Raw genomic sequence first — 26,624 nt, 5'->3', positions numbered from 1 at the left:
CAATAATTGTAATTTATGCTGATGTTATTTTTTCCATTTATTTACTACTTCATAGCACTTCAGCAAAAGTATCCAAAAAGTATGCTAATCAAAAATTGTAACTGCACAAAGCATCCCAAGAAAAAATAATCACTAACAGACTTGAATCATGCATATGCAACATGTATAAGTTAAGACAATAATGGCCAGAATTTACATAAAGTAATTGTCTAAATTGCTGCTTAGGTTTCAAAATTCAATCAACTTCTAGAAAAAAAAACAATCTGTATGTGTCTTCTGTGTTCCTGTAGAGGGAAAAAAAGATTTATACTTATTCAATATTTAAACTGAGTTTGGAGAATTATATTTCTGCTCTGAAGGAGCAGTAGGTTTGATTAACTAACACTTCCATTTCCGAGAAATTATGAGGACCATGTATGTGAGCTGAATGTAAGTGCAACAAAGAGGAAGAAAACTCGACTCCAGCCACATCAAAAGGTGTACCCCTAGAATACATTCTCTTTCAACCAAGATAAATTGCAGGAATAAAACAAAACATCTTTATTTCAATAATTGAAGGATGTTTTGCAGTTTTAACATGGAACCCTCCTAAAGGGAATGTATGTTTTCTTTAGCTAACTGAAGCATGTTACATGGAATAGCAAGCCAACTTTTTTTTTCACTTCAAGATAACTAGAATAATTATCTAAGGTAGGTGGTGATCTCATTAATTAATCTCAGTCTCTTGCATGCTTTTTTCCATTAAACCCAGGCTTCAGGGGAGCAAGAAAATAAATGAGAAACAGTTAGAAAAACAAACGAGAGGGTAATTACCATTTGGATTTGCTAGTCATTATACCCACACTCACCAATTAGGGTAACGTAGGTAAAAGTGAACTGGAGTAGATTAATATGTTTTTATTTTGTTTGCCCTTTAGAATTGCAGTCTCAACCCCGTGTTCTATAAAGATATATATGTATACATATGTAATAGTGAATTATTTGTAGAAATGCCTTCCTGGTAACATTAGCAAGTGTATCTGAAGACAGTAAATTGTAGTCTCACAACATTATTAATATGATTATAATCATTATAAATGCCAAAACCAATATTATATTATCATTACTATATTATAATATATTATATTATACTACATATTTAAGTACCTACTATGCACCAAACACTGTACTAAGCAGTACAATCAGATTAACATAAGCGTGGCTCAGTGGAAAGAGCACGGGCTTTGGAGTCAGAGGTCAGGGGTTCAAATCCCGGCTCCGCCACTTGTCAGCTGTGTGACTTTGGGCAAGTCACTTCACTTCTCTGGGCCTCAGTTCCCTCATCTGTAAAATGGGATTAAGACTGTGAGCCCCCCCGTGGGACAACATGATCACCTTGTAACCTCCCCAGCGCTTAGAACAGTGCTTTGCACATAGTAAGCGCTTAATAAATGCCATTATTATTATTTATTATTATCTCTTTATCTTCCAGTTCCATATGCACATTTCCAATCTACCTTTTAAGGATGGGGAAAGCAAAGAATGGCTTTGTGACCTTTCTATTTTTCTCATAATCTGCCTATTTATTGAAAATAAATACAAAATAAAAATCTATTATTTAACATTCTGCATTTTTATTTACTATCTTGCTTTAGCCTACAGAATATGGGCCCTCCTCCTGAAACAGCATTTTTCTTTGAGGTCATTAATGAACTACTTAACGAACTATTAAGGATTCTTATGATGCGACCCTTATTTAGATTCTGTCCCTTAAATCAATTAATGGTCATTTATTGAGTGCAAAGCACTGTATTAAGTGCTTGAAAAAGAACAATACAACAGAGTTGGTAGACACATTTCCTGCCCACAATGTTGTAAAGGTAGGGACTGACAGGATTTAGTGACAGATAAATTATGTGGATTTTATAAGAAAGATGAGTCAAGGATAATGACAAGGTTATGAGTTTATGAGATTGGGAGGATAGTGGTATTGCCTACAATGATGGGAAAGACAGTGGGGGTACAGGGTTTGGGTAGAAAGATGAGGAATTCTGTTTTGGACATGTTAAGTTTGAAGATTCAATGAGAAACCTAAGTAGGGATTTCCTGAAGGCTGGAGGAATCAGGAGATTGCAGAGAAGGAGAGAGATATGGCCTGGAGATGTAGATTTGAGAATCATCTGTGTAAACGTGGTAGTTGAAGCCATGGGAGCAAATGAGTTCTGGGGGGAAGAGGGAGGAGTGGGTGTAGATGGAAAATAGAAAGGGACCCAGAACTGACCCTTGAGTGACCTCCCACTGTCAGTAGGTGGGGAGCAGAGGAGGAGCCTGCAAAAGAGACTGAGAATAAGCAGCCAGAGAGATAGGAGGAGAACCAGGAGAAAAGAGTGTCAGTGAAGCTGAGGTTGGATAATATTTCCAGGAGAAGGGGATGGTCAACAGTGTCAAAGGCAGCTGAGAAGTATAAGAGGATTAGGCTGTCGGATTTATCAAGAAAAAAGTCATTGATGACCTTAGGGCAGTTTCCGAGGAGTGAAGTAGGTGGAAACCAGATTGTAGGGGATTTAGGAGCGACTTGGAGGAGAGGAAATGGTGTCAGTAGTTGGAGACAACACTCTCAAGGAGTTTGCAGAGGAATGGTAGCAGGGGGATGGGGCGATAACCAGAAGGAACGTGGGGTCAAGGGAGGGTTTTTTTAAAATAGGGAAGATATAAATCACACCTCCTCCAAGATGCCTTCCCTGATTAAGCCCTCTTTTCTCCCACCCCCTCTCCCTTCTACCACACCAATGCACTGGGATCTGTACTCTTTAAGCACTTGATATTCACTCCACCCTCAGCTCCACAACACTTATGCATAGCTGTAATTTATTTATATTAATATCTGCCTCCCCATCTAGACTTTAAGTTCCTTATGGACAGGAAATATGTCTACCAACTTTGTTGTATAATACTCTGCCAAGCACAGTATGGTGCTCAAGTCTACCAACTTTGCTGTTTCTTCTGCCATTTTCCTTCCCCCTTCTCTGCAGTCCTCCCAATCTCTCAAGGCTTTATTCATATCCAAACAAGGCAGTTTGTCTGAACTGGGTGACATTGACTCAGTTGCATCTTTTCAGAGAACTGGTGCCAGTGCACTTGTTATTTGGATTGGGAAACCTATTAGCAACTCAATCTAGGGAAGATGATGGGAAACAACGTGGCCTATTGGATAAAGCATGGGCCTGGGAGCCAGCATTTGCCTGGAAGCCAGAACCTCTGGATTCTAATTCATTCATTTGTATTTGAGCACTTACTGTGTGTAAAGCACTGTATTAAGCGCTTGGGAGAGTGCAGTATAACAACAGACACATTCCTGCCCACGACGAGCTCACAGTCTAACCCCGGCTCTGCCACTTACTTGCTGCGTGACCTTAGGCAAGTCACTTAACTTCTCTTGCCTCAATTTTCTCAACTACAAAATGGGTGTTCAATACCAGGTTTTTTTTAATGTTTTCCTTGAAAACCATTGCATTCATATCTCCCCACTCCTCAAAAACCTCAACAACTACCTATCCACTTCCACAATAAACAGAAACTACTTATTCCTTTAAGGCATTCAATCAGCTCTCTCCCTCCTACTTAACCTGGCTGATCTCCAACTAAAACCCAACCTGTATGCTTTGCTCCTCTGGGCCAACCTATTCTCATTACCTCAATCTCATCTGTCTCACCACCAACCCCTTGCTCACATTCATTCATTCATTCATTCAGTGAATCGTATTTATTGATCACTTACTGTGTGTAGAGCACTGTACTAAGCACTTGGGAAGTACAAGTCAGCAACATATAGAGACAGACCCTACCCAACAACGGGCTCACAGTCTAGAAGGGGGAGACAAACAACAAAACAAAACATGTAGACGGGTGTCAAAATCGTCAGAACAAATAGAATTAAAGCTATATGCACATCATTAACAAAATTAATAGAATAGTAAATATGTACAAGTAAAATAGAGTAATAAATCTGTACAAATATATGCAAGTGCTGTGGGGAGGGGAAGGAGGTAGGGCAGGGGGATGGGGAGGAGGAGAGGAAAAAAGGAGCTCAGTCTGGAAAGGCCTCTTGGAGGAGGTGAGCTCTCAGTAGGGCTTTGAAGGGAGGAAGAGAGCTAGCTTGGCGGATGTGCGGTGGGAGGGCATTCCAGGCCAGGGGAAGGACGTGGGCCGGGGGTCGACGGCGGGACAGGTGAGAACGAGGCACAGTGAGGAGGTTAGCGGCAGAGGAGCGGAAGGTGCGGGCTGGGCTGTAGAAGGAGAGAAGCCTGCCTCTGGCCCAGAATGCCCTCCCCCTTAATATCTGACAGAACATCTCTGTCCCCAGCTTCAAAGCCCTACTAAAATTGCATCTCCTCTAAGAGGCCTTCCCTGATTAGACCCTCATTTCTTCTATTCTCCCTCCCTTCTACATTTCCTATAGAAATGCACTTGGTACTCACCCCACCCCTAGCCCCCCCAGCACTTGTGTACATATCCTTATACTTTTCCATTCCCTTATCAGCAATTCATCTTAACGCCTGCCTCCCCATCTAAACCGATCTCCTTATGAGCAAGGAATGGTGCCTAACAACTCTGTAAATCTTGCCCAAATTCATGACTAAGTGTCTTTCTCTGGCATCTCCTACCCTACATCAGTAGGTCTTAGTTTGGGGATGAAGTAGGAGTTTGATAGGAAGTTGGAGTATCTCTTTAACTGGAAAACAGATAACCATGACAATTATTTCCTTTTGTTCCATGTGACTCCATGGATTTCCTGCTCAGTCTGTGTCCTGGTTTGCGGCATTTTCTAAGCAAAATTCAAGACAACTTTTGAGCTTGCATTCTTAATTACGTAGCCCTCTGGAGCTCAATTTTTGTGGGGAATTTGAGCTGTTGGATTTAATGCAGTTGTTGCATTTGCCTTCTAAACATTTCTCAGAAGCCACTGAGGAATTACTACATTTTAAATAGCTCCAAGAAATAAATATTGGTGGTGTGGTACCAATGAGCTGATGATGTAAGCCTCACTACAATAATAGAGTGTTTAACTTGAAAATTGTATTGAACAATAAGGTTTTAACTACACAAACCATTAGAAAAGATTTAAAGAGGCAGGATAATTTGATTCTAAGCCGCTGGAAGAATATTAATGACATTCTCAGGAGATCTATTTTTTATTATAGTTATTGCTACTGTGTATTCCTACTCCTTTCTTTTCAAAATTATAAAAGGTGATACAATCTTTTAGAGTAATAGAAGGGGGAGTTAAGCTAATGCATTATCCGCTGCTCCAAACTGAGGCAGCCCAAGTTCCCTAAAGCACTTTTGTCATTTCACTGTGGAAGTGGTTAGCTGGCATTGAATAGTGTTGCTCTTTGGAATTTATTCCTAGTGGAAAGAGCATGGGCTTGGAAGTCAGAGGACCTGGGTTCTAATCTCAGCTCTGCCAATTGCCTGCTATGTGACCTTGGTCAAGTCACTTAACTTCTCTGTGCCTCAGTTTCCTCATCTGTAAAATTGGGATTCAGTGCCTGTTCATCCTTCTGCTTAGACTGTGAGCCCTGTGTGGGAGAGGGTCTGTGTTCAAGATGATTAATTTGAATCTACCTCAGCATTTAGCAGAGTACTTGATGCATAGTAAGCACTTGACAAATACCATCATTTTATGAATCAGCTACACAAGAGTTGAAGGATGGGAAAGGAAAGATTAGACCCTCATATGCAAAGCCAGAGAATTACACTGGGAAGTAAAGGAAGGAAAATGGTGTTGCTTCTCTCTGAGAATCTCCAGTATTGGGCAGAATATTTTTGTACACATTACCCCTGCATTATTTTCCAAGGCCCTGCTGAGAGCTCACCACCTCCAAGAGGCCTTCCCAGACTGAGCCCCTTCCTTCCTCTCCCCCTCGTCCCCCTCTCCATCCCCCCCATCTTACCTCCTTCCCTTCCCCACAGCACCTGTATATATGTATATATGTTTGTACATATTTATTACTCGATTTATTTATTTATTTTATTTGTACATATCTATTCTATTTATTTTATTTTGTTAGTATGTTTGGTTTTGTTCTCTGTCTCCCCCTTTTAGACTGTGAGCCCACTGTTGGGTAGGGACTGTCTCTATATGTTGCCAATTTGTACTTCCCAAGCGCTTAGTGCAGTGCTCTGCACATAGTAAGCGCTCAATAAATACGATTGATGATTTTCATTATTTTCATTTCATTATTTCCATTCATTTCATTATTATTTTCAATTTCTTGTCCTGGGCTAATTTTCCCCTTGGAGTTGTCCCCCTGTCCACACAGTTACGTTCCAAGTAAAGGTAAATCTCTAAAGACTGACGCACTCAGCTGGTCAACAGAAGAGGTTTTTTTATTTCTCATTTGGAAACTCAGCGGAAAGATGAGGAACTCAGCTGGGGAACACTTCCTATTGGGAAGGGAGGGACTGTCCAGAAAAAGGTTATTGCTGATGCTGAAAGGACAGAAAGGGGCTCTCAGTAATGGACCAGAGAAATTCATTCAGTGGAAAGATAGTTCTGCTTCCATATAGAAAAACAGTGTGATGTACTGGATAGCGCACAGGACTGGGAGTCAGAAGGTCATGGGTTCTAATCCTTGCTCCACCACTTGTCTGCTGCGTGACCTTGGGCACCTCACTTCACTTCTCTGTGCCTCAGTTACCTCATCTGTAAAATGAGGATTGAGACTGAGCCCCACATGGGACAGGGACTGTGTCCTACTCGATTTGCTTATATCCACCCTAATGCTTAATACAGTGCCTGGCACAAAGTGAGCACTTAACAAATACAATTATTATTATTATTATTATTATTATATAATTTGCTATATAATAAAATTTGGAAAATTTTGAACATTAGTACCCAATTTGGAATAACCATGATGATAATTATGGCATTTATCATGTGCTTACTAACCTGCTAAGTGCTGGGGCGTGGTCTAGTGGCAAGATGACGGGCTTGGGAGTCAGAGGTCATGGGTTCTAATCCTGCCTCCACCACTTGTCTGCTGTGTGACCTTGGGCAAGTCACTTCAATTCTCTGTGCCTCAGTTGCCTCATCTGTAAAATAGGAATTGAGACTGTGAGCCCCACGTGATCACCTTGTATCTAGCTTAGCACTTAGAACAATGCTAATTATCATCATTATAATTATTATTATTATTATAAGTTTATCAAATCAAACTGATAACTCCATCCAAACTGCTACCATATTGATTCAAGCACTTTTCTTATTCCACCTCGATTATTGCTTTAGCCTCCTTACTGACTTCCCTGCCTCCTGTCCCTCCCCACTCCAGCCCATACTTCACCTTGCTGCCTGGATCATTTTTCTACAAAAACATTCTGTCCATGGTTCCCCACTTCTCCAGAACCTCCAGTGGTTCCCCTTCCCCCCGCCACATCAAACAGAAACTCCTTACCGTTGGCTTTAAAGTACTTAATCACCTTGCCCCCTCCTACCTTACCTCACTGCTTTCCTACTATAATTCATTCCACACACTTTTCTCTTCTAATGCTAGCCTACTCACTGTACATGCATCTCACCTATTTCACTGCTGACCTCTTGCCCATATCTTGCCTCTGCTCTGGAATGCCCGCCCTCTTCCTATCTGACAGACGATCACTATCCCCACCTTCAAAGACTTACTGAAGGCACATTTCCTGGATTTAGTCCTCATTTCCTCTTCTCCCACTCCTTCATTCATTCATTCAGTCGTATTTATTAAGTCCTTAGTGTGTGCAGAGCACTTGGGAAAATACAAAGCGCTTCTGTGTCATCTTTGTGCTTGGATTTGCACCCTTTATTCACCCTCCCTCAGCCCCACAGCATTTATGTACATCTCCTTAATTCATTTAAATCAAGTTCTTTCCCCTCCCTTAGACTGTAAGCTCACCATGGGCAAGAAACGTGTCTATCAATTTTCTTATATTACACCCTCCCAAGGGCTTAGTGCAGCATGCACTAAGCACTCAGTAAATATGATTAATTGAGATCAGACACAGTTTCTGTCCCACATGGGGCTCAGCATCTATCTCATCCCCACATTACAGATAAAGAAACTGAGACCCAGAATGGAGCAGTGAAATGCCCAACATCACACAGCAGGGCTGTGGCAGACTGGCACTAGAACCTGAGTCTCCTGATTCTCAGTTCCGTGCTGCCGTTACTTTCACGTTATGGATTCCATCTGGTTACCTCTTAAGGATTCTGCATTCTGTTGGTCACCAACAAATCATAGATATTGTATGCTTATTCTTTCAGGATTTTGTATCCCATCTCACATTGTTGTAATTCTGTCTGATAGTAGCTGTTTGTTTAGTGGAATGATGGGATTTGCTACCCCACACAGGACTCATGAAGTTCAAATATGTTGGCAGGTTTTCAATCTGTCATTGTCCAACCTACTGACTGTCCCTAATTTTGATGGATCCCAACCTTGTTTCCAGTTGACACAATTAGGACAAAGTGTATGGGCAATATATTCCAAGATCAGCAGACTAAGAGGTGGGAGGAGGGAACATTATCCCATTTCTTCAAGGGTGTAAACTTCTTTAGGGCAGGGAACCTGTCTGTTGTTTCTGTTGTACTTTCCCAAGCACTCAGTTCTGTGGATTGCACCTGGTGCGTTGTTCACTAAATAACGAGACTACACCTAAATTGCTAAACAGCCTTAGAACAGCAGCTAATTCTTTCATTCATTCATTCAATGGTATTTATTGAGCGTTTACTGTGTGCAGAGCATTGTACTAAGCGCTTGGGAAGTACAAGTCGGCAACATATATAGATGGTCCCTACCCAACAACGGGCTCACAGTCTAGAAGGGGTAGGCAGACAACAAAACAAAACATGTAGACAGGTGTCAAAACCACCAGAATAAATAGAATTATAACTATATGCACATCATTAATAAAACAGAGTAGTAAATGTGTGCAAGTAAAATAAGTAGAGTAATAAATATGTACAAATAGATACAAGTGCTGTAGGTAGAGAAGAAGATAGGGCAGAGGGAGTTGGGGCGATGAGGAGGGGAGGAGGAGAGGAAAAATGGGGCTCAGCCTGGGAAGGCCTCCTGGAGGAGATGAGCTCTCAGTAGGGATTTTAAGGGAGGAAGAGAGCTAGCTTGATGGATGTGTGGAGGGAGGGCATTCCAGGCCAGGGGAAGGACGTGGGCCAGGGGTCAACAGTGGAACAGGCGAGAACAAGGCACAATGAGGAAGTTAGCGGCAGAGGAGCGGAGGGCGTGGGCTGGGCTGTAGAAGGAGAGAAGGGAGTTGAGGTAGGAGGGGGTGAGGTGATGGAGAGCTTTGAAGCCAAGTGAGGAGTTTTTGCTTGATTCGTAGGTTGACAGGCAGCCACTGGAGATTTTTGAGGAGGGGAGGGACATGCTCAGAGCGTTTCTGTACAAACATAATCCTGGCAGCAGAGTGAAGTATAGATTGAAGTGGGGAGAGACAGGAGGATGGGAGATCAGAGAGGAGGCTGATGCAGTAATCCAGCCGGGACAGGATGAGAGATTGAACCAGCAAGGTAGCAGTTTGAATGGAGAGGAAAGGGCGGATCTTGGCAATGTTGTGGAGGTGAGACCGGCAGGTTTTGTTGACGTATTGGATGTGTGGGGTGAATGAGAGAGCGGAGTCAAGTATGACTCGAAGGTTGAGGGCTTATGAGACGGGAAGGGTGGTAGTGCCATCTACAGTGACGGGAAAGTCAGGGAGAAGGCAAGGTTTGGGAAGGAAGATAAGGAGCTCAGTCTTGGACATGTTGAGTTTTAGATGGCAGGCAGACATCCAGATGGAAATGTCCTGAAGGCAGGAGGAGGTACGAGCCTGGAGGCAGGGAGAGAGAGCAGGGGTGGAGATGTAGATTTGGGTGTCATCAGCGTAGAGATGATAGTTGAAGCTGTGGGAGCAAATGAGTTCACCAAGGGAGTGAGTATAGGTAGAGAACAGAAGGGGACCAAGAACTGACCCTTGAGAAACCTCTACAGGAAGGGGATGGGAGGGGGAGGAGGAGCCCGTGAAGATAACAATTCAAATTGTTATATTTGAGCTGTCCCTCATCTCCAAGAAGGATCAAATAGAACCCTTGTTACACAGTCGATCGCAAGACACTAAAAGGCATGTCCAAAATAAAGCAACTAAGAAGACGTGAAAATTGCTTTTCATTGAGGTTTCAAAAGAGAACTACAAAATATAAACTCCATCTATCAGCAATATCAAACCAAATGAAACTCATGTAAGAAATCAGATATAAATTGCCCATAAGACATGCAGGCTATTACATGGACTTTAATTACGTGAATTTTTTCACCCTCTCCATCTTTATCAGCATAAATATATATTTGAGTCTTTTAATATAGTAGGCACTATGCAGAAAATACAAAGACATAACACCTGTCTTCCAGGAGTTGCTAGCCCATTAACTCCTAATGAAGCAAAATGTATAAACATCTATCATCCTTTTTATATCATTTTTTTTCTATTGTATAGAAAGAGAAGTTCTGATTTTATTTTGTCAATTTGCAGTAATTATGGAAGAAAATCTTCTGAGCCTTATGACATTCCAAATCCATCAAAATGAAAATGAAAAGCTTGTCTGGCTTATTAACAAAAAGGTCATGAAAAGGTAAAGTGAATGATAGGATTTAAGCTAAGTTTACCTTTGCTGCAAAAATAACTATGGGTGCCTGCCTAACTGTTCCCAAGAACTGCATCTGGGTTCACAGGGAAAGTGAAGGGCAGAGTAAAGGCAATAATTCTGAAAATGCCGATATTCAGGGAAAAGGCAAGGTTAAGAGCTTGATTGGGCCAAAGTCAGCCAAGCAGAAATAACTTCTGGAAGAGGAAGTTTAGATCTCCACCTCAGCAAATTTGCCAGATTAGTTGCTTTGCTGCATCGTATCTTTCTAGTTCCGTTCACGTCACTCCTCTAACAGCAGCATACTTCCTGGGCCTCCGTCACGTCTATCCCACTGTCTACCCCTTGCCTGTGTCCTGCCTTTGGCCTGGAACTCCCTCCCCTTTCATATCCAACAGTCTGTCTCTTGCCACTTTCAAAACCTTCTTTAGACTAACTTATTTCCCCTAATCCCTCTTCCTCTGTGTTCCCTTTGCACTTGGATTTGTACCCCTTGTTCACCCGACCTCCCACAGCACGTATGTACATATCCATAATTTATTTTAATGTTTGTCTCCCCCTCTAGACTGTAAGCTCATTTTGTGCAGGGAACGTGTCTACCAAATCTGTTATTTCTACTCTCCCAAGAGCTTAGTACAGTGCTCTGCATACAGTAAGCACTTAGTAATATTATTACTACTACCACTGAGTTTGAGTTCTGAGCCATATTTCTAGTAGTCCAGATTGTTTCTTGATGACAGAAGGAGGCTTGGGAGGTTCCTGCTCTTCCTAGAGGGCAGTGACAGCAGTGGAACAAAAATGGAGGGGAACTCTACCCCTTCCCAGTGGTCTAGCAATGACATTGGAATGCTGGGAGACTGGAAGTGACTGCATGTTTTACAGGGTTTGCAGTGGAGCTTTATTTCCTTAAATCAACACGAAAGGTGTCCAATATGTAACCATTGGGGTTCCCAGACTAGCGAGTAGCTGCCTGCAATATACAAACTGGTTATAAGTGTTGATCAAGGTCAAAGAATATTTTGTGTCATCCTGGGGAAATGCAGCCTATGAGATCAAACACTAGAACAGATTCAGACAAGAATATCAGAACAAATCCACTTCAGTGGATACAGGCACTCCTCAAACACTTCTCATTAACAGTTCAATTACAGAATATAGAAATTTAGACTGATGTTTCTCTTTAATGAGAGTGAACTTTTCAGATTAGCAGTGAAAACGTCTTTTCAGTTTAAAACTACTATTTTTATGGTGGAGAGATATTTGATCATCCTGTATTTGGATGTGAAATTGACTCTATTTTGCCCTTTTGGATAACAGTGTGCCATGAAACGCATGAGAATCTTCTAAGGCTAGCCTCCTCACTGAACCTTGATCTCATCTATCTCGCCATCAACCCCTTCCCCATGTTTTCCCATGGTCTGGAACTCCCTTCCCCATCATATTCAAAAGAACACCATTCTCTATACCTTCAGAACCTTATTAAAATCACATCTCCTCCAAGAGGCCTTCCCTCATTAAGCCCGTATTTTCCCTTCTCCCACTCTGTTCTGCATTGCCATTGGACTTGGATCTATATCCTTCAAGCAGTTGGTATTCACCCCACCCTCAGCCCCACAGCACTTATGTACATATTTGTAAATTATTCTAATGTATGTCTCTCACCCTAGACTGTAAACTCCTTGTGGGCAGGGAACATATCTACCAACTCTCTTGTATTGTACTCTCCCAAGCCCTTAATAAGGTGTTCTGCACATAGCAAGAGCAGAATGGCCTAGTGGAGAGAGCACAGGCCTGGGAGTCAGAAGCACTGGGTTCTAGCACCAACTCGGTCAATTGCTTGCTGTGTGACCTTGGGCAAGTAATTTAACTTCTCTGGGGCCAGTCACTTGAAGCAGTGTGGCTCAGTGGAAAGAGCGCGGGCTTGGAAGTCAGAGGTTGTGGGTTCAAATCCCGACTCCACCACTTGTCAGCTGGGTGACCTTGGGCAAGTCACTTCACTTCTCTGGGCCTCAGTTCCCTCATCTGTAAAATGGGGATGAAGACTGTGAGCACCACGTGGGACAACCTGATCACCTTTTATCCCCCCCAGTGCTTAGAACAGTGCTTTGCACATAGTAAGCGCTTAACAAATACCAACATTATTATTCTCTGTGCCGCAACTGGAAAATGGGAATACCTGTTCTCCCTCTTAGACTGTGAGCCCCATGGAGGACAGGGACTATGTCTAATGTAATTAACTTGCACTTAAACCAGTGTTTGACACATAGTAAGTACTCAACAAATACCATCGAAAAATGCCATTGATTGATTGATGCGTGCTGGCACACATTGTGAAGGCAAGTACAATGTTCCCCTCAGAGCAAGAGAAGTAGTGTGGCCTGGTGAAAAAAGCACAGGCCTGGAAGTCAGAGGACTTCTGCCACTTAACTGCTGTGTGATCTTGGACAAGTCATTTAACTTCTCTGTGCCTCAGTTTCCTCAACTGTAAAATGGGGATTCCATCCCTTTTCTCCCTATTAATTAGACTTAAGCTCCATGTGGCACAGGGGCTGTGTCCATCCTGATTATCATGTATATATTACATTGCTTAGTACGATGCTTGGCACATAGTAAGCACTTAACAAATGCAATCAATCAATTAATCAATCAATGGCATTTATTGAGGACTTACAGTGTGCAGAGCACTTACAGTATGCAGAGCACTGTACTAAACACTTGGGAGAGTGCAATACAACAGAATTAGCAGACCCATTCCCTGCCCATAATGCGCTTGCAGTTTAGCTGAAATTCACTGCTAGTGGAAGACAAATGGTCTCCATTGTTTGGGGTGCCTGGTGAGAAGAGGCTGAGAGAATCATCTTAACATCACAGGGTTAGAGGGATGGATTGAGTGATCCCTTCCGGTCCTGGTAACTGAGGTTCTCGCTTTTCTTTCCTCCAGGCTAACGGTTCCCAACTCACTGCACCTTTCCTCATCACCCTTTTTCCACTTAGGTTTCTCCTCCCTGAAAGAAACTGTAGCCAATTCCTGCTTCTTCCTGCTTCCTGTCATCCCCTTCTTGCCGACCTCCCACCCCTTACCCTTTCCCTTTATTCAGTCTCCACTGTAGATTCCTACTCACTTCTGCTTCCTTCATGCCAGTCAACCTCTTTCCTCTCTGCTGCCCTTGTTCTTTCCCATCCCTGACCCTACTCTCTTTGCCCATGCATAATGCCATAATAATAATAATAATAATGATAATAATAATAGCATCTCTGTGAAGTTGGCCTATCCCCAACAGCCGGCTATCTGCCTACCAGCACAGAAACTCAGTGTAGCCAGCAAAGAAGCTGAAAGGTGCATCCAGCAATCCAGCTCTCTGCTCCTTCCAGTCTCGCAATGCAGTCAAGCCCAGTGGGAGGGAGAACTGACATAAAACCTACCAACTTTTCTTCCTCCCCAAGCTTTTCAGCTCCTCTTTCCTCTTCACATACTGCCACCAACCTCAGCACGCACCTTGGCCACATTGGACTTGCAAATACGTATTTTAGAGTACCAATTTATCCTGAATCCAAGTCAAATTATTTCTGATAAAAATAATATAACATTTAAAATCTGGTCTTGAAAAGTGACTGAGGTCGTGGAATAAATCTCCATATATTTACCGAGTCTAGCATGCAGTTTCCCTTATCATCAGAACTCGCCCATTTGAGCATTAAATAGATCTCAAGTCTTCAAAATGGAAACCTGAAAGGATTTTCAATCCTGTGGGGATCAGATCAGTGTTAGATTGATGTTTATATCCTATGGCTGATCTCTGTGGGCCACCATTTAAAGCTGAACAAATGCATATAGTAAAGATAGGAGGTTTTCTTTTGAACTAACTTTTGGAAGAAATATATCATTTCTAAAGGAAAATAAGACTGGGGAGATTGAAAGTTTCATTGGGAATTGAGAGAGTGACCTTTACCCTTATTCTCCAGTGCAGCTGAAACAGCCTTGAGCTGGTGAAGCAGAGATGAAAATGGAACAGGGAAAGCAAAGAGCAGCGAACTGACCTCCTAGACCAGGTCCTTATGAAGCAGGTGCAAGTGGGGCTAAGCTAGCTTCAGGCGGGGCAGTTGTAGAGGGGACAACATGGGAAGGGGTGGAAACATTTGGCCACCCCATGATGGGGAAGAATTTTCCAGCTCCTCCTGTTCTATATCAATCAGTCAGTGGTATTTATTGAGTGCTTACTGTGTGCAGAGCAGTGTACAAACCACTTGGGAGAGTACAGGACGATAGAGCTGGTAAACACAATCCCTGTAGTCAAGGGTTAATAATAATAATATTAATGATGGCATTTGTTAAGCGCTTACTATGTGCAAAGCACTGTTCTACATCACCTTGCCCTTTCCTACCTCACCTCCCTTCTCTCCTTCTACAGCCCACCCTGCACCCTCCACTCCTCTGCCGCTAATCTTCTCACTTTACCTCGTTCTCTCGTGTCCCGCCATCGACCCCCGGCCCACGTCATCCCCCGGGCCTGGAATGCCCTCCCTCTGCCCATCCACCAAGCTAGCTCTCTTCCTCCCTTCAAGGCCCTACTTAGAGCTCACCTCCTCCAGGAGGCCTTCCCAGACTGAGCCCCTTCCTTCCTCTCCCCCTCGTCCCCCTCTCCATCCTCCCCATCTTACCCCCTTCCCTTCCCCACAGCATCTGTATATATGTATGTATATGTTTGTACATATTTATTACTCTATTTATTTATTTATCTTGTACATATCTATTCTATTTATTTAATTTTGTTAGTATGTTTGGTTTTGTTCTCTGTCTCCCCCTTTTAGACTGTGAGCCCACTGTTGGGTAGGGACTGTCTCTATATGTTGCCAATTTGTACTTCCCAAGTGCTTAGTACAGTGCTCTGCACATAGTAAGCGCTCAATAAATACGATTGATTGATTGATTGATTGACTCCAAAGCCCATGCTCTTTCCACTGAGCCACACTGCTCCTAAATTATGCTAGTGTGTCCAAGCTGGATGTGTGTGTAACTAATGATGTCATATGAAACCCTAACTGAACCACCAAACCTAAAATGTTTCTTTGGGGGGATCTGTGCTCCCCACCCTCCTTACCTCATTGTTGATTCATACCCCATACTTGATTCATTCCCCTCTCAGGTCCCCGTTAACACAGGCACCTCTTCCAACCCAGGGGGAGGAAGACTAGGTGCTGTCAAATTTTTAACCCCACGGTGCCTCACCCTTCTCAGCACACTCTGAGGCAGCTGCCCTTTTTTTTAAATGGTATTTAAGTGCTTACTATGTGCCAGGCCCTGTACTAGGTGCTGGGATAGATCCAAGCAAATCAGGTTGGACACAGACTCTGTCCCACAGGGGGCTCACAGTCTTAATCCCCGTTTTACAGATGAGGTAACTGAGGCACAGATAAATTAAGTGACTTATCCAAGGACACAACAGCAGGCAAGTGGTGGAGTGGAATTAGAACCCAGGTCCTTCTGACTCCCAGGCCTGTGCTCTGTCCACTAGGCCATGCTAGTAGCTGCCTTCCTTACTTCCCATTGGCAGATGCTCCTGAGAAGCCGCTTGCTCTCCTCTCCCTGGACCCCAGGCGTAGGGGGCTAGTTGCCCCCTTGGGAGCCGGGAGCAGAGATTATGGCTCAACAAGACCAAAATAAACCTTTCAAACAGCTGAACTAGCCAACTGTCCACACCTGCTCCAAACAACCGTTGTTTTGTGGAGCCCTGCTTATTCTTCTGCAGCCTTTGCATCTCTCTCAGGGAAGGAAGGCAGAGACCTAGGTGTATTGAGTTCAACAGTCTTCCCATGCAAGTCACTCCACATAATGAAAATCCTGTCAGAACCGTAGCTGTTTCTTCAGGAGCGGCAACGGTACATTATCGAAAATGAATGCTGAGATATTATCCATGACAGCCTTAAGCCTCAAATTTTTTTTCTCTTATTAGATACAATTTTATGTCATCAGTTTAAAAGTGGTCAAGGCTAGGTTCGAAGCCCAAATAGACCACGCTCACTTTCTGAAAATGTGATCCCCAGACATTCATTCTGGCACCCGGTGAGAGCTCCTCTTGCTCAATGTGACTCCATCTTCTTTGTCCGAACTGCTTACAGTGGGATGGCTTAGTTTATGCCAGCATTAAACATGAGAGTTGGGGCCATTGAGCATACCGGAAACCTGACTGTGCACTGGGAAAGGAGGAAGCCAGATAGGGCAAGTCCCCAAGAGCCTACCCTCCCCAGCTTTTTGAACAAAGAGAAAGAATTAGGTCCCACCTATGGACCTTGGGTCTTTTTACTTGGTAGTACTCTGCCACTTGCTCCTGTAACATTCCTGCACTATCTGGGAGCAGACCTGAGGTCTGATTGGATGTGTCCACTCCATTCCCACGTGTCTTCCTCAGGTGCCTTGGTGGGAATCAAGGGTAGGGGTACCAATTATAGCAGTGTGAGGAACATCCACAACCAGGGTGTTCATTGGTCCCATTTTGGCTCTCTCTCCACAGATAAAGGGAAGTGGATGTCCAGCTAAGCTCACTGAATTTGCAACCACTGAATTGGGTTCCTTGAAAACAGGCACTTCACAAAAGCCTTGGGGACCCTAGTGTTCCTGTTGCCTTAAGTCTTTTCTTGGGAACCCACACAATTGATGCTTCCAGGTATTGATACTGGCTAGTAATAATGGAATACCAGAGCTAGAGGGGACTATGAGAAGTCATCCAATCCAACCCCCTGCCTCCAACCAGTGAATATGTGCTGTTTCAAAGACCTCCAAGAATGGTCTCCATGTCCCTTATCTCATATCCTATTCCAGTGATTTATCTCCCTGACAGTCCAGAAGTTCTAATTTCCAGTTGAAGTTTCTCCTGCTGAATTATTCATCAATACCTTTCTCTGATGTGTAGACCCAAGTCCCTTTTTCATCTGTATCTCATGCTCGATTTCAGATATCAACATGGCTGGAGAACCGAAACCTTACAGACCCAAACCTGGGAACAAGAGGCCCCTTTCAGCTCTCTACAGGTAGGCGAATCATCATCACGAGACACAGCAACGGAACGAGCCATTTTGGTGTTTGTGTTATTCATTTGAATTGGAAAAAACTAGGGACTCTGTGATCTGTCAGGAACACTTGTGCAGCACGATGGTAGGATGTCAGAAGGCAATCTCACTGTACCGCCCTGTTTGGACCCTCTCACCTCAAGAACCACAGCTTTAATAATAATGATGGCATTTATTAAGCGCTTACTATGTGCAAAGCACTGTTCTAAGCACTGGCTGAGTCTCTCGGGGGGACAAGGCAAAAATGTCTTATCCACTACAGGATTGGCCCCATTTTGGTTCTTCATCATTCGGAACAAACTGTAAAGCTTTGTTTCCAAAAACTGGAATGACTTTGCCTATTTCTCTTGAAAAGCAAGATAGAAGTAAGCAATAAAATACTGTATGTAGGGTTCAATTTGGGTGTGTATATTATATATGTATATATAGAGAGAGATTATAGAGAGATTTTAAAACAAGGAATGATACATAGAAAGCGAGAGACTATATATGGATGGAGATATTTGAGAGAGAGAGAGAGAGAGAGAGAGAGAGAAAGAGTGTCCCTGACCAGAATAAGGCTATTGATCAGAAAATGTTTGCTGACTATGAGGAAGTGCTAAAATCAGGACAAGTAGTAATAGTGAGTGACTTCAGTTATCTTCCCAGACATAGGCTAAATAATCCATCAAGATGAGATGTGAGGATAGGAGTTTGGAAGAGAATAAGTGAATGTTTTGTTGACACTCCTTGAGAGGCAGTGATTCAAGTTGGTGGAGCACAACACCAGCACTCAGGAGATCCAGGATCTGCCACTTGCTTACTTTGTTAATCTAGGACAAATCATTCAACCTCTATGTGCCTCAGTCACCTCTGAAAAATGGGAATAAGACATCTGCTCTCTGTTATGGGCAAGGAAACAGAACTATCAACTCTGTTATATTGTACCCTCCCACACAGTAAGCGCACAATGAATACCACTGATCGATTGATTGTACTTCTTGGATAGTATTGACACCCATGCCTATTGCCCTCACCAGTTATTCCAGATGTTTAACTCCCTCCTCAAACCCCTCTCCTCCCTACACCCCCATCCCTTGTTCCTAATTACCTGACTACCTACTTTATTGAGAAAATTGAATCTATCAGATGTGAGCTCCCTAAAATCTTCTCTGCTTCTCTTCAGTTCCTCCCTCCTCCTGCCCCTTCTTCAACTCTCCCTTCCTTCCAGCAGTATCTCAAAAGGAGACCTCCTGTCATCCCTCAAAATCCACCCCCTCCACCTGTGCATCTGACCCCATCCCTTCACACTTTATCAAAACACGTGCCCCCTGTCTCCTTCCCTCCCTGACTGCCATCTTCAACTGTTCACTCTCCAGTGGCTTTTTTCCACTGCTTTCAAACAAGCCCAGGTCTTCCCATCCTAAAAAAATCCTTCCTGTGACCCTACAGCTCCCTCCAATTATCACCCCATCTCCCTCCTACCAGTCCTCTCCAATATCCTTGAGTGAATTGTCTATACCTGCTGTCTCAGGTTCCTCTTCTCCAATTCTCTCCTTGACCCACTCCAATCTGGCTTCCATCCCCTTCCTTCAGCAGAAATTGTCCTCTCAAAGGTCACAGATTATCTCCTTCTTACCAAATCTAATGACCTCTACTCCATCCTAATCCTCCTTGACCTCTCATTCAGTCATTAATTCATTCAATCTTATTTATTGAGCGCTTACTGTGTGCAGAGCACTGTACTAAGCACTTGGGAAGTACAAATCAGCAACATATAGAGATGGTCCCTACCCAACAACAGGCTCACAGTCTAAGAGGGGGAGATAGACAACAAAATAAAACAAGTAGACAGGTGTCAATACCATCAGAATAAATGAAATTATAGCTATATACACATCATTAATAAAACAAATAGAGTAATAAATATGTACAAGTATACACAAGTGCTGTGGGGTGGGGAAGGGGGTAAGGCAGAGGGAGGGATGGGGCAATGGGGAGGGGAGGAGGAGGAGAGGAAAAGGGGGGGCTCAGTTTGGAAGGCCTCCTGGAGGAAGCGACCTCTCAGTAGGGCTTTGAAGGGAGGAAGAGAGATACATTGGCAGATGTATGGAGAGAGGGCATTCCAAGCCAGAGGTAGGACGTGGGCCGGGGGTCGACGGCGGGACAGGTGAGAACGAGGCACAGTGAGGAGGTTAGCTGCAGAGGAGCGGAGTGTGAGGGCTGGTCTGTAGAAGGAGATAGGGGAGGTGAGGTAGGAGGGGGTGAGGTGATGGAGGGCTTTGAAGCCGAGAGTGAGGAGTTTTTGCTTGATTCGATCAATCATATTTATTGAGCGCTTACTGTGTGCAGAGCACTGTACTAAGCACTTGGGAAGTACAAGTTGGCAACATATAGAGACAGTCCCTACCCAACAGTGGGCTCACAGTCTAGAAGGGGAAGACAGAGAACAAAACCAAACATACTAACAAAATAAAATAAATAGAATAGATATGTACAAGTAAAATAAATAAATAAATAAATAAATAGAGTAATATGTACAAACATATATACATATATACAGGTGCTGTGGGGAAGGGAAGGAGGTAAGATGGGGGGATGGAGAGGGGGACAAGGGGGAGAGGAAGGAAAGGGCTCAGTCTGGGAAGGCCTCCTGGAGGAGGTGAGCTCTCAGTAGGGCCTTGAAGGGAGGAAGAGAGCTAGCTTGGCGGATGGGTAGAGGGAGGACATTCCAGGCCCGGGGGATGACGTGGGCTGGGGGTCGATGGCGGGACAGGCGAGAACGAGGCATGATGAGGAGATTAGCAGCAGAGGAGCGGAGGGTGCGGGCTGGGCTGTAGAAGGAGAGAAGGGAGGTTAGGTAGGAGGGGGCGAGGTGATGAAGAGCCTTGAAGCCGAGGGTGAGGAATTTCTGCCTGATGCGCAGATTGATTGGTAGCCACTGGAGATTTTTGAGGAGAGGAGTAACATGCCCAGAGCGTTTCTGGACAAAGGCAATCCGGGCAGCAGCATGAAGTATGGATTGAAGTGGGGAGAGACACGAGGATGGGAGATCAGAGAGAAGGCTGATGCAGTAGTCCAGACGGGATAGGATGAGAGCTTGAACGAGCAGGGTAGCGGTTTGGATGGAGAGGAAAGGGCAGATCTTGGCAATGTTGCGGAGCTGAGACCGGCAGGTTTTGGTGACGGCTTGGATGTGAGGGGTGAATGAGAGAGCGGAGTCGAGGATGACACCAAGGTTGCGGGCTTGTGAGACGGGAAGGACGGTAGTGCCGTCAACAGAGATGGGAAAGTCAGGGAGAGGGCAGGGTTTGGGAGGGAAGTCAAGGAGTTCAGTCTTGGACATGTTGCGTTTTAGGTGGCGGGCAGACATCCAGATGGAGATGTCCTGAAGGCAGGAGGAGATGCGAGCCTGGAGAGGGGGGAGAGAGCAGGGGCAGAGATGTAGATCTGGGTGTCATCAGCGTAGATTCGTATGTTGATAGGCAACCACAGGAGATTTTTGAGGAGGAAAGTGGAAGCAGTCAATAAATGCCCTGAGTGTTTCTGTAGAAAGATAATCCAGGCAGCAGAGTGAAATATAGACTGAAGTGGGAAGGGACGGGAGGATGGGAAATCAGAAAGGAGGCTGATGCAGTAATCCAGTTGGGATAGGATGAGAGATTGAACCAGGAAGGTAGCGGTTTGGATGGAGAGGAAAGGGCAAATCTTGGCGATGTTGTGGAGGTGAGACCAGCAGGTTTTGGTGATGGAGTGGATGTGTGGGGTGAATAAGAAAGTGGAGTCAAGGATGATACCAAAGTTGTGGGCTTGTGAGATGGGAAGGATGGTAGTGCTGTCTGCATTGACGGGAAAGTCAGGGAGAGGACTCAACTTGCTTTGACACTGTCGACCACCCCTTTCTTCTGGAAACATTTTCCAACCTCAGCTTCATTAACACTGTCCTCTCCTGGTTCTCGTCCTATCTCTCTGGCTGCTCATTTTCAGTGTCTTTCATGGGCTCTTCCTCTGCCAACCCTCCCCCCCCAACTCCCACTGTGGGGGTCCCTCAAGGTTCAGTTCTGTGTCCCCTTCTATTCTCCATCTTCACCCACTCCCTTGGAGAACTCATTTGCTCCCATGACTTTAACTTAATCACCTCCAAGCAGGTGATCCCCAAATCTACAAACTGCAGCCCTGACCTCTCTCCCTCTCTGCAGTTTCACATTGCCTCCTGCCTTCAAGATATCTCTACTTGGATGTCCTCCCGTCACCTCAAACTTAACTTGTCCAAAACAGAACTTCTTATCTTCCCACCCAAACCATGTCCTCCCGCTGACTTTCCCATCACTGTAAATGGCACCACCACCCTTTCTGTCTCACAAACCCATAACCTTGGGGTTATCCTTGACTCCTCTCTCTCGTTCAACCCACTTATTCAATCTATCAGTAAATCCTGCCTCTTCAACCTTCACAACATCACTAAAATCCACCCTTTCCTCTCCATCCAAATTGTTACCATGTTAATCCAATCACTTATTCTATCCTGCCTTGGTTATCCTCTTGTCTCTCCCTAATCCCATGCATACTTCACTCTGCTGCCCCGATCATTTTTTTGCAAAAACATTGAGACCATGTTTCCCCACTTTTTCAAGAACCTCCAGTGGTTGTCCATCCACCTCCGCATTAAACAGAAACACCTTACCATCAGCTATAAAGCACTCAGTTACCTTGCCCCTTCCTACCTCACATCGCTATTCTCCTTCTATAGCCCAGCCCACAAACTTCACTCCTCTAAAAACCAACCTGCTTACTGTACTGCGATCTCATTTACCTCACCACCATCCTCTTGCCCACATCCTGCCTCTGGCTTGGAATGCCTTCCCTCTTCGTATCTGACAGACAATTACTCTCCCCACCCTTGAAAGCTTTATTGAAGGCACATCTCCTCCAAGAGCTCTTCCCTGACTAAGTCCTCATTTCCTTTTTTCTGTATACCTTCTGCATCACCCTGACTTGCTGTCTTTATTCACCCTCCCACCCCTGGACTTATCGCACTTATGTACACTTATGTACATATCTGGAATGTATTTATATTAATGTTTGTCTCCCCTCTAGACTACTAGCTCACTATGGTCAGGGAATATGTCTGTTATATTGTTATTATACTCTTCCAAGTACTTAATACAGTGCTCTGCACACAGTAAGCAGTCAATAAATGCAATTGATTGATTGACTGAGGCCTTTGTCAGACCGGGATCGTGTCTACTGTGATTATATTGTATCTACCCCAACACTGAGCACAGTTGGTCCTTTGCTTGTGATAAGTGCTAAATAAATACCATGAGGGACAACTAGTCCTAGAACCCACAGGGAGAGGTAACAACTTGGATTTCATTCTGATTAGTGGACAGAAACTGGGGAGGTAAATATATGTGCAAAAGCCTCTGAACGATAACAATCACAAGTCAACAAAATTGGACATTCTTGTTGAAGAGATAAGGCCCCAGAAAAGCCACATACATACACACAGATATTAAATTTTAGAAAAGGAAACTCTGGAAAATTGTGTACCACTTCATTTAAGAGAAAGCTGAAAGGCCTCACTAAAAATGTGATGTCCTCATAGGAGCCTGAAAAACAGATCCATAAGTTCAAGATCTGTCTTCTGGAGAAAAGCAGATACCCCAAGTATTACAGACACACACATTCACAGCTTTCATTCTTGAAGAAGTCTACCAAGGGTGAAATCCACACATGTGTGTTTGTGTGTGTGTGTCTGTGTCTGTATGTCTGTGTGTGTGTCTGTGTGCTTGAAACTCCATTAACAGGTACCCACAATCATGGTGAACCATGGGCAAGTTCTGGCTTCAATTCATCATAGCACAGCTGATATTTAGGGGCACATGAACAGATTTCTTATCCTCTGGCACTCTCTTTCTGTGTGTCTCTGTGTCTCTCTCTGTGTCTTTCTCAGTTTGCAAGCAACACATTTGAGTATAGGCTGTCTTTGATCCATATGATGGCAGGAAGGGTTTCCAATAGAAAGCACAAAGTCTTAAAGGCACTCTCTAGGGTTGCTTGATTGCTAGATTTCACCTTGCCAGTTTTGCAGCTCAGCACTTGAAAGACGGCATTCATAAACCAGAACAGCAGTCCAAAAAAAGTTTGCCCCAGTCTCTGAGCCTTGTTTCAACCTCAGGTGAATGTTGCAAGCCAAATTTAAAGAAATGTAACATAAGTGCTGACTCAGTATCCACTAAATTAGCTCTGCTGGGGGTATTTCTGGTGTGTTACACAAGGACCTCTTTTCAGTTTGCTAGGGTGAGGGATAGAACTTGCAAATGCAGTTTCTTTTCGAGCATCTGAAGGATGATTGGAGGTTTTATAATGGATGTGATGGTGACTGAGTCCTTCACTGAATTTAGAAGAATCAAGTCCTGGGGTTATTCATGTGGCTACAGTCTGCTTTTGGGTTATTTGGAAGCTCATTCGTGAACTTCCTATTGTTTACTTACAATGGGCAGCGAACATAGTTCCCACCCTCTAGGAATTCAAACTCAAACATTCCCCCAGCTACTAGAATTGCTAGTGAGCAAATTCTAAAAAAAAAGGGGTATCACTGTCCAGACCCCAGTTCTGCAGAGAGTGTAGCATGATGGCCAGCCTGGGAAAAGAAAGAGTGGCCACCTGTAGTAACAGCTGAAAGAGGAGTCACGAAGGGCCTTTGGACTCACCTTGTGAAAAGTGAATAAATCTAAATCTAAGAGCCATTAAATGTCATTGATCTGATTGATTGATTGAGTGGTGCAGGAAATAAGTGATTAGGGATTCATGGGAAATGCAAACTTCTGATTCTAGATCTAAGAACCAATAATTAGAGAATGGATATGGAAGAACAGTAGCTGCTAGTAATTGAATATAACAGGTTTTATTCAGTTTGGGAGCTGCTGATGCCGCATTATTAGAGCATGGTTGAAATAGTCCACAAATAGCATCAGATTTATGAGTGTGGACTACAGTCTTAGGATTCAGAGCAGAGAATGCAATAAGAAAAAATTGCAAGAGGTAAGTGATGAGGTTTTGACTCTTAGCAACAAGAATGAACTAACATAGCAAAGTTAATGGTAGAAGAGGAAATGTTAGAGTTCTTAAGGATTCCATTATTGAATGTAATACACACCAATAGCTGCAGCTGCAAATGGGAATGATTGTGAACTGTGGATAATTGTGTGTGAAATAGCATTTTAAGTTGTATTGCTTGGTGACTGTTGTAGGTTTTTTGGGATCCTGCTCTTATCCATACAGTATTCTCTACCTAGCATATTACAGGGGAACATAGGCATTATCACCATTCTTGATGGAACGGATTGGAAAGATTATTTCATTTTAACTTTTTGGCTTTGCCAAAGCAGTGCACTTTTTTGTGAGATGTTAAGAAATTGTCATTTGGCAAATTCACATATCCAATCCTCCTTTCATCCTTTCGGAATGACAGTAATGGTTGCTGGGTTTCTGGGAAATGGTCAGCACATTGACAGAACATACTTCTGCCAATACCTATGTATTATACTGTCCCCTCTATCATCAGAAACTCAGACCGTTCCGGAACTATAACCATCTAGTATGTGAGAACTATCTTGTATTTGTTTAATCTTTTTTAATTGAGAGAGAAGAGGGAGATTGCCTCTTTGTAGTGTAGAAGGTAACTTCATCCCAATAGAGAGGGGAAAAAATGATTATTGCTCAAAAAATTGAGTAAAGAAGGTGTAAATTATGAAACTGGTCAAGTATATTCTGTATAATGCAACCATTGAAACCTTGCTACATTTTAAACAGAGAAGTTTGTCAGGCATTGTAGAGTGAGCTGTCAGATCAGCATGCTGTAATTTTTAACTAGAAAGAATGAAGAACAAGTTTTACTGTTCTGTTGTGTTATTGTGTGTCTGTTGTTATATTGTATTCTTCCAAGGGCTTAGTACAGTGCTTTGTACACAGTAAGCGCTCAATAAATACAATTGAATGAATTTATTCAGATTGGCACTATTAACATTTCATTTAAACTGTTTGTAAGATGATAATAAATCAGTAGCTCAATATGTACTAAATCTGATAGTTTCTCCTTAAGACAGAATAGAAATGGGTTAGGTGGCATTGGTAATGTCCCCACAGAGTGAGTTATCTGAGGGTGAGGTCCTGAAGATGATAACTCAGCCCCTGATTACACCTCTTTGCACCCTAAGCTCTTGGCAGAAGCCCTGTTTCTAGGGAAGATTTAACAACCCTTCAGAAGCAGCCAGATACACAGATAGACAGAGACAGCTGGAGTGTCTGCTTTCTCTCTTTCCTGGGCTTCACTTTCTCAGATGGCACACATTCAAAACTGCACAATTTTCAATGGAGCCACAATTGAATTTGAAAGTGTCAGATCTCATTAGAGAACAATGTCGCTTGGTTTGCAGAGTAAAGTAACAGCACAATGGGGAGGGCAACAGAAGAGTTGCTGACTTTGTAGGATGGAAGGGACTTGGAAAGGCTCAGCCTCACCCCCCACCATACATGCGGGGGTGCATGCATGCAGACACACACACACACACACACACACACACACACACACTCTCTCTCTCTCTCTCTCTCTCTCTCTCTCTCTTTAGTCTTCCACTTGATGCCTGGCCCCGAACAATGGCTATTCTGGTGAGCTAATAATAATGGTGTTATTTATTAAGCACTTACTATATGCAAAACACTATGTGATAAACCATAAATTAAATATCAGGTAATCAGATCAGGCAAAGTCCACATCCCACTCAGGGGTTGGCAAGGGCCACAGTTAGAAACAGGGGAGACAGCAGAATCATTTACTGCTGATACTGCTTTACAGAGGCACTCAGTAAAGTGAATTCAAGTACAAATGTCATCTCAGTGGAAAGCAGGATGAACCCTG

At 43.5% G+C, this 26,624-nt stretch overlaps 1 protein-coding gene across 11 annotated transcripts in view; it reads left to right on the top strand.

Moving 5' to 3' along the window:
- Window positions 1-26,624, top strand: part of RALYL (RALY RNA binding protein like) — a 670,673-nt gene that overhangs the window by 528,481 nt on the left and 115,568 nt on the right. For all 11 annotated transcript variants that reach the window (XM_038745780.1, XM_038745790.1, XM_038745787.1 and 8 more), the window contains one exon: window positions 17,608-17,683. In XM_038745780.1, coding sequence (XP_038601708.1) covers window positions 17,608-17,683 — 76 coding nt within the window. The remainder of the gene's footprint in view (window positions 1-17,607; window positions 17,684-26,624) is intronic.

This window comes from Tachyglossus aculeatus, chromosome 4 (genome assembly GCF_015852505.1).
Source record: "Tachyglossus aculeatus isolate mTacAcu1 chromosome 4, mTacAcu1.pri, whole genome shotgun sequence".
In the NCBI taxonomy this organism is placed as follows: domain Eukaryota; kingdom Metazoa; phylum Chordata; class Mammalia; order Monotremata; family Tachyglossidae; genus Tachyglossus; species Tachyglossus aculeatus.
This window is presented reverse-complemented; position numbering and strand designations above follow the sequence as displayed.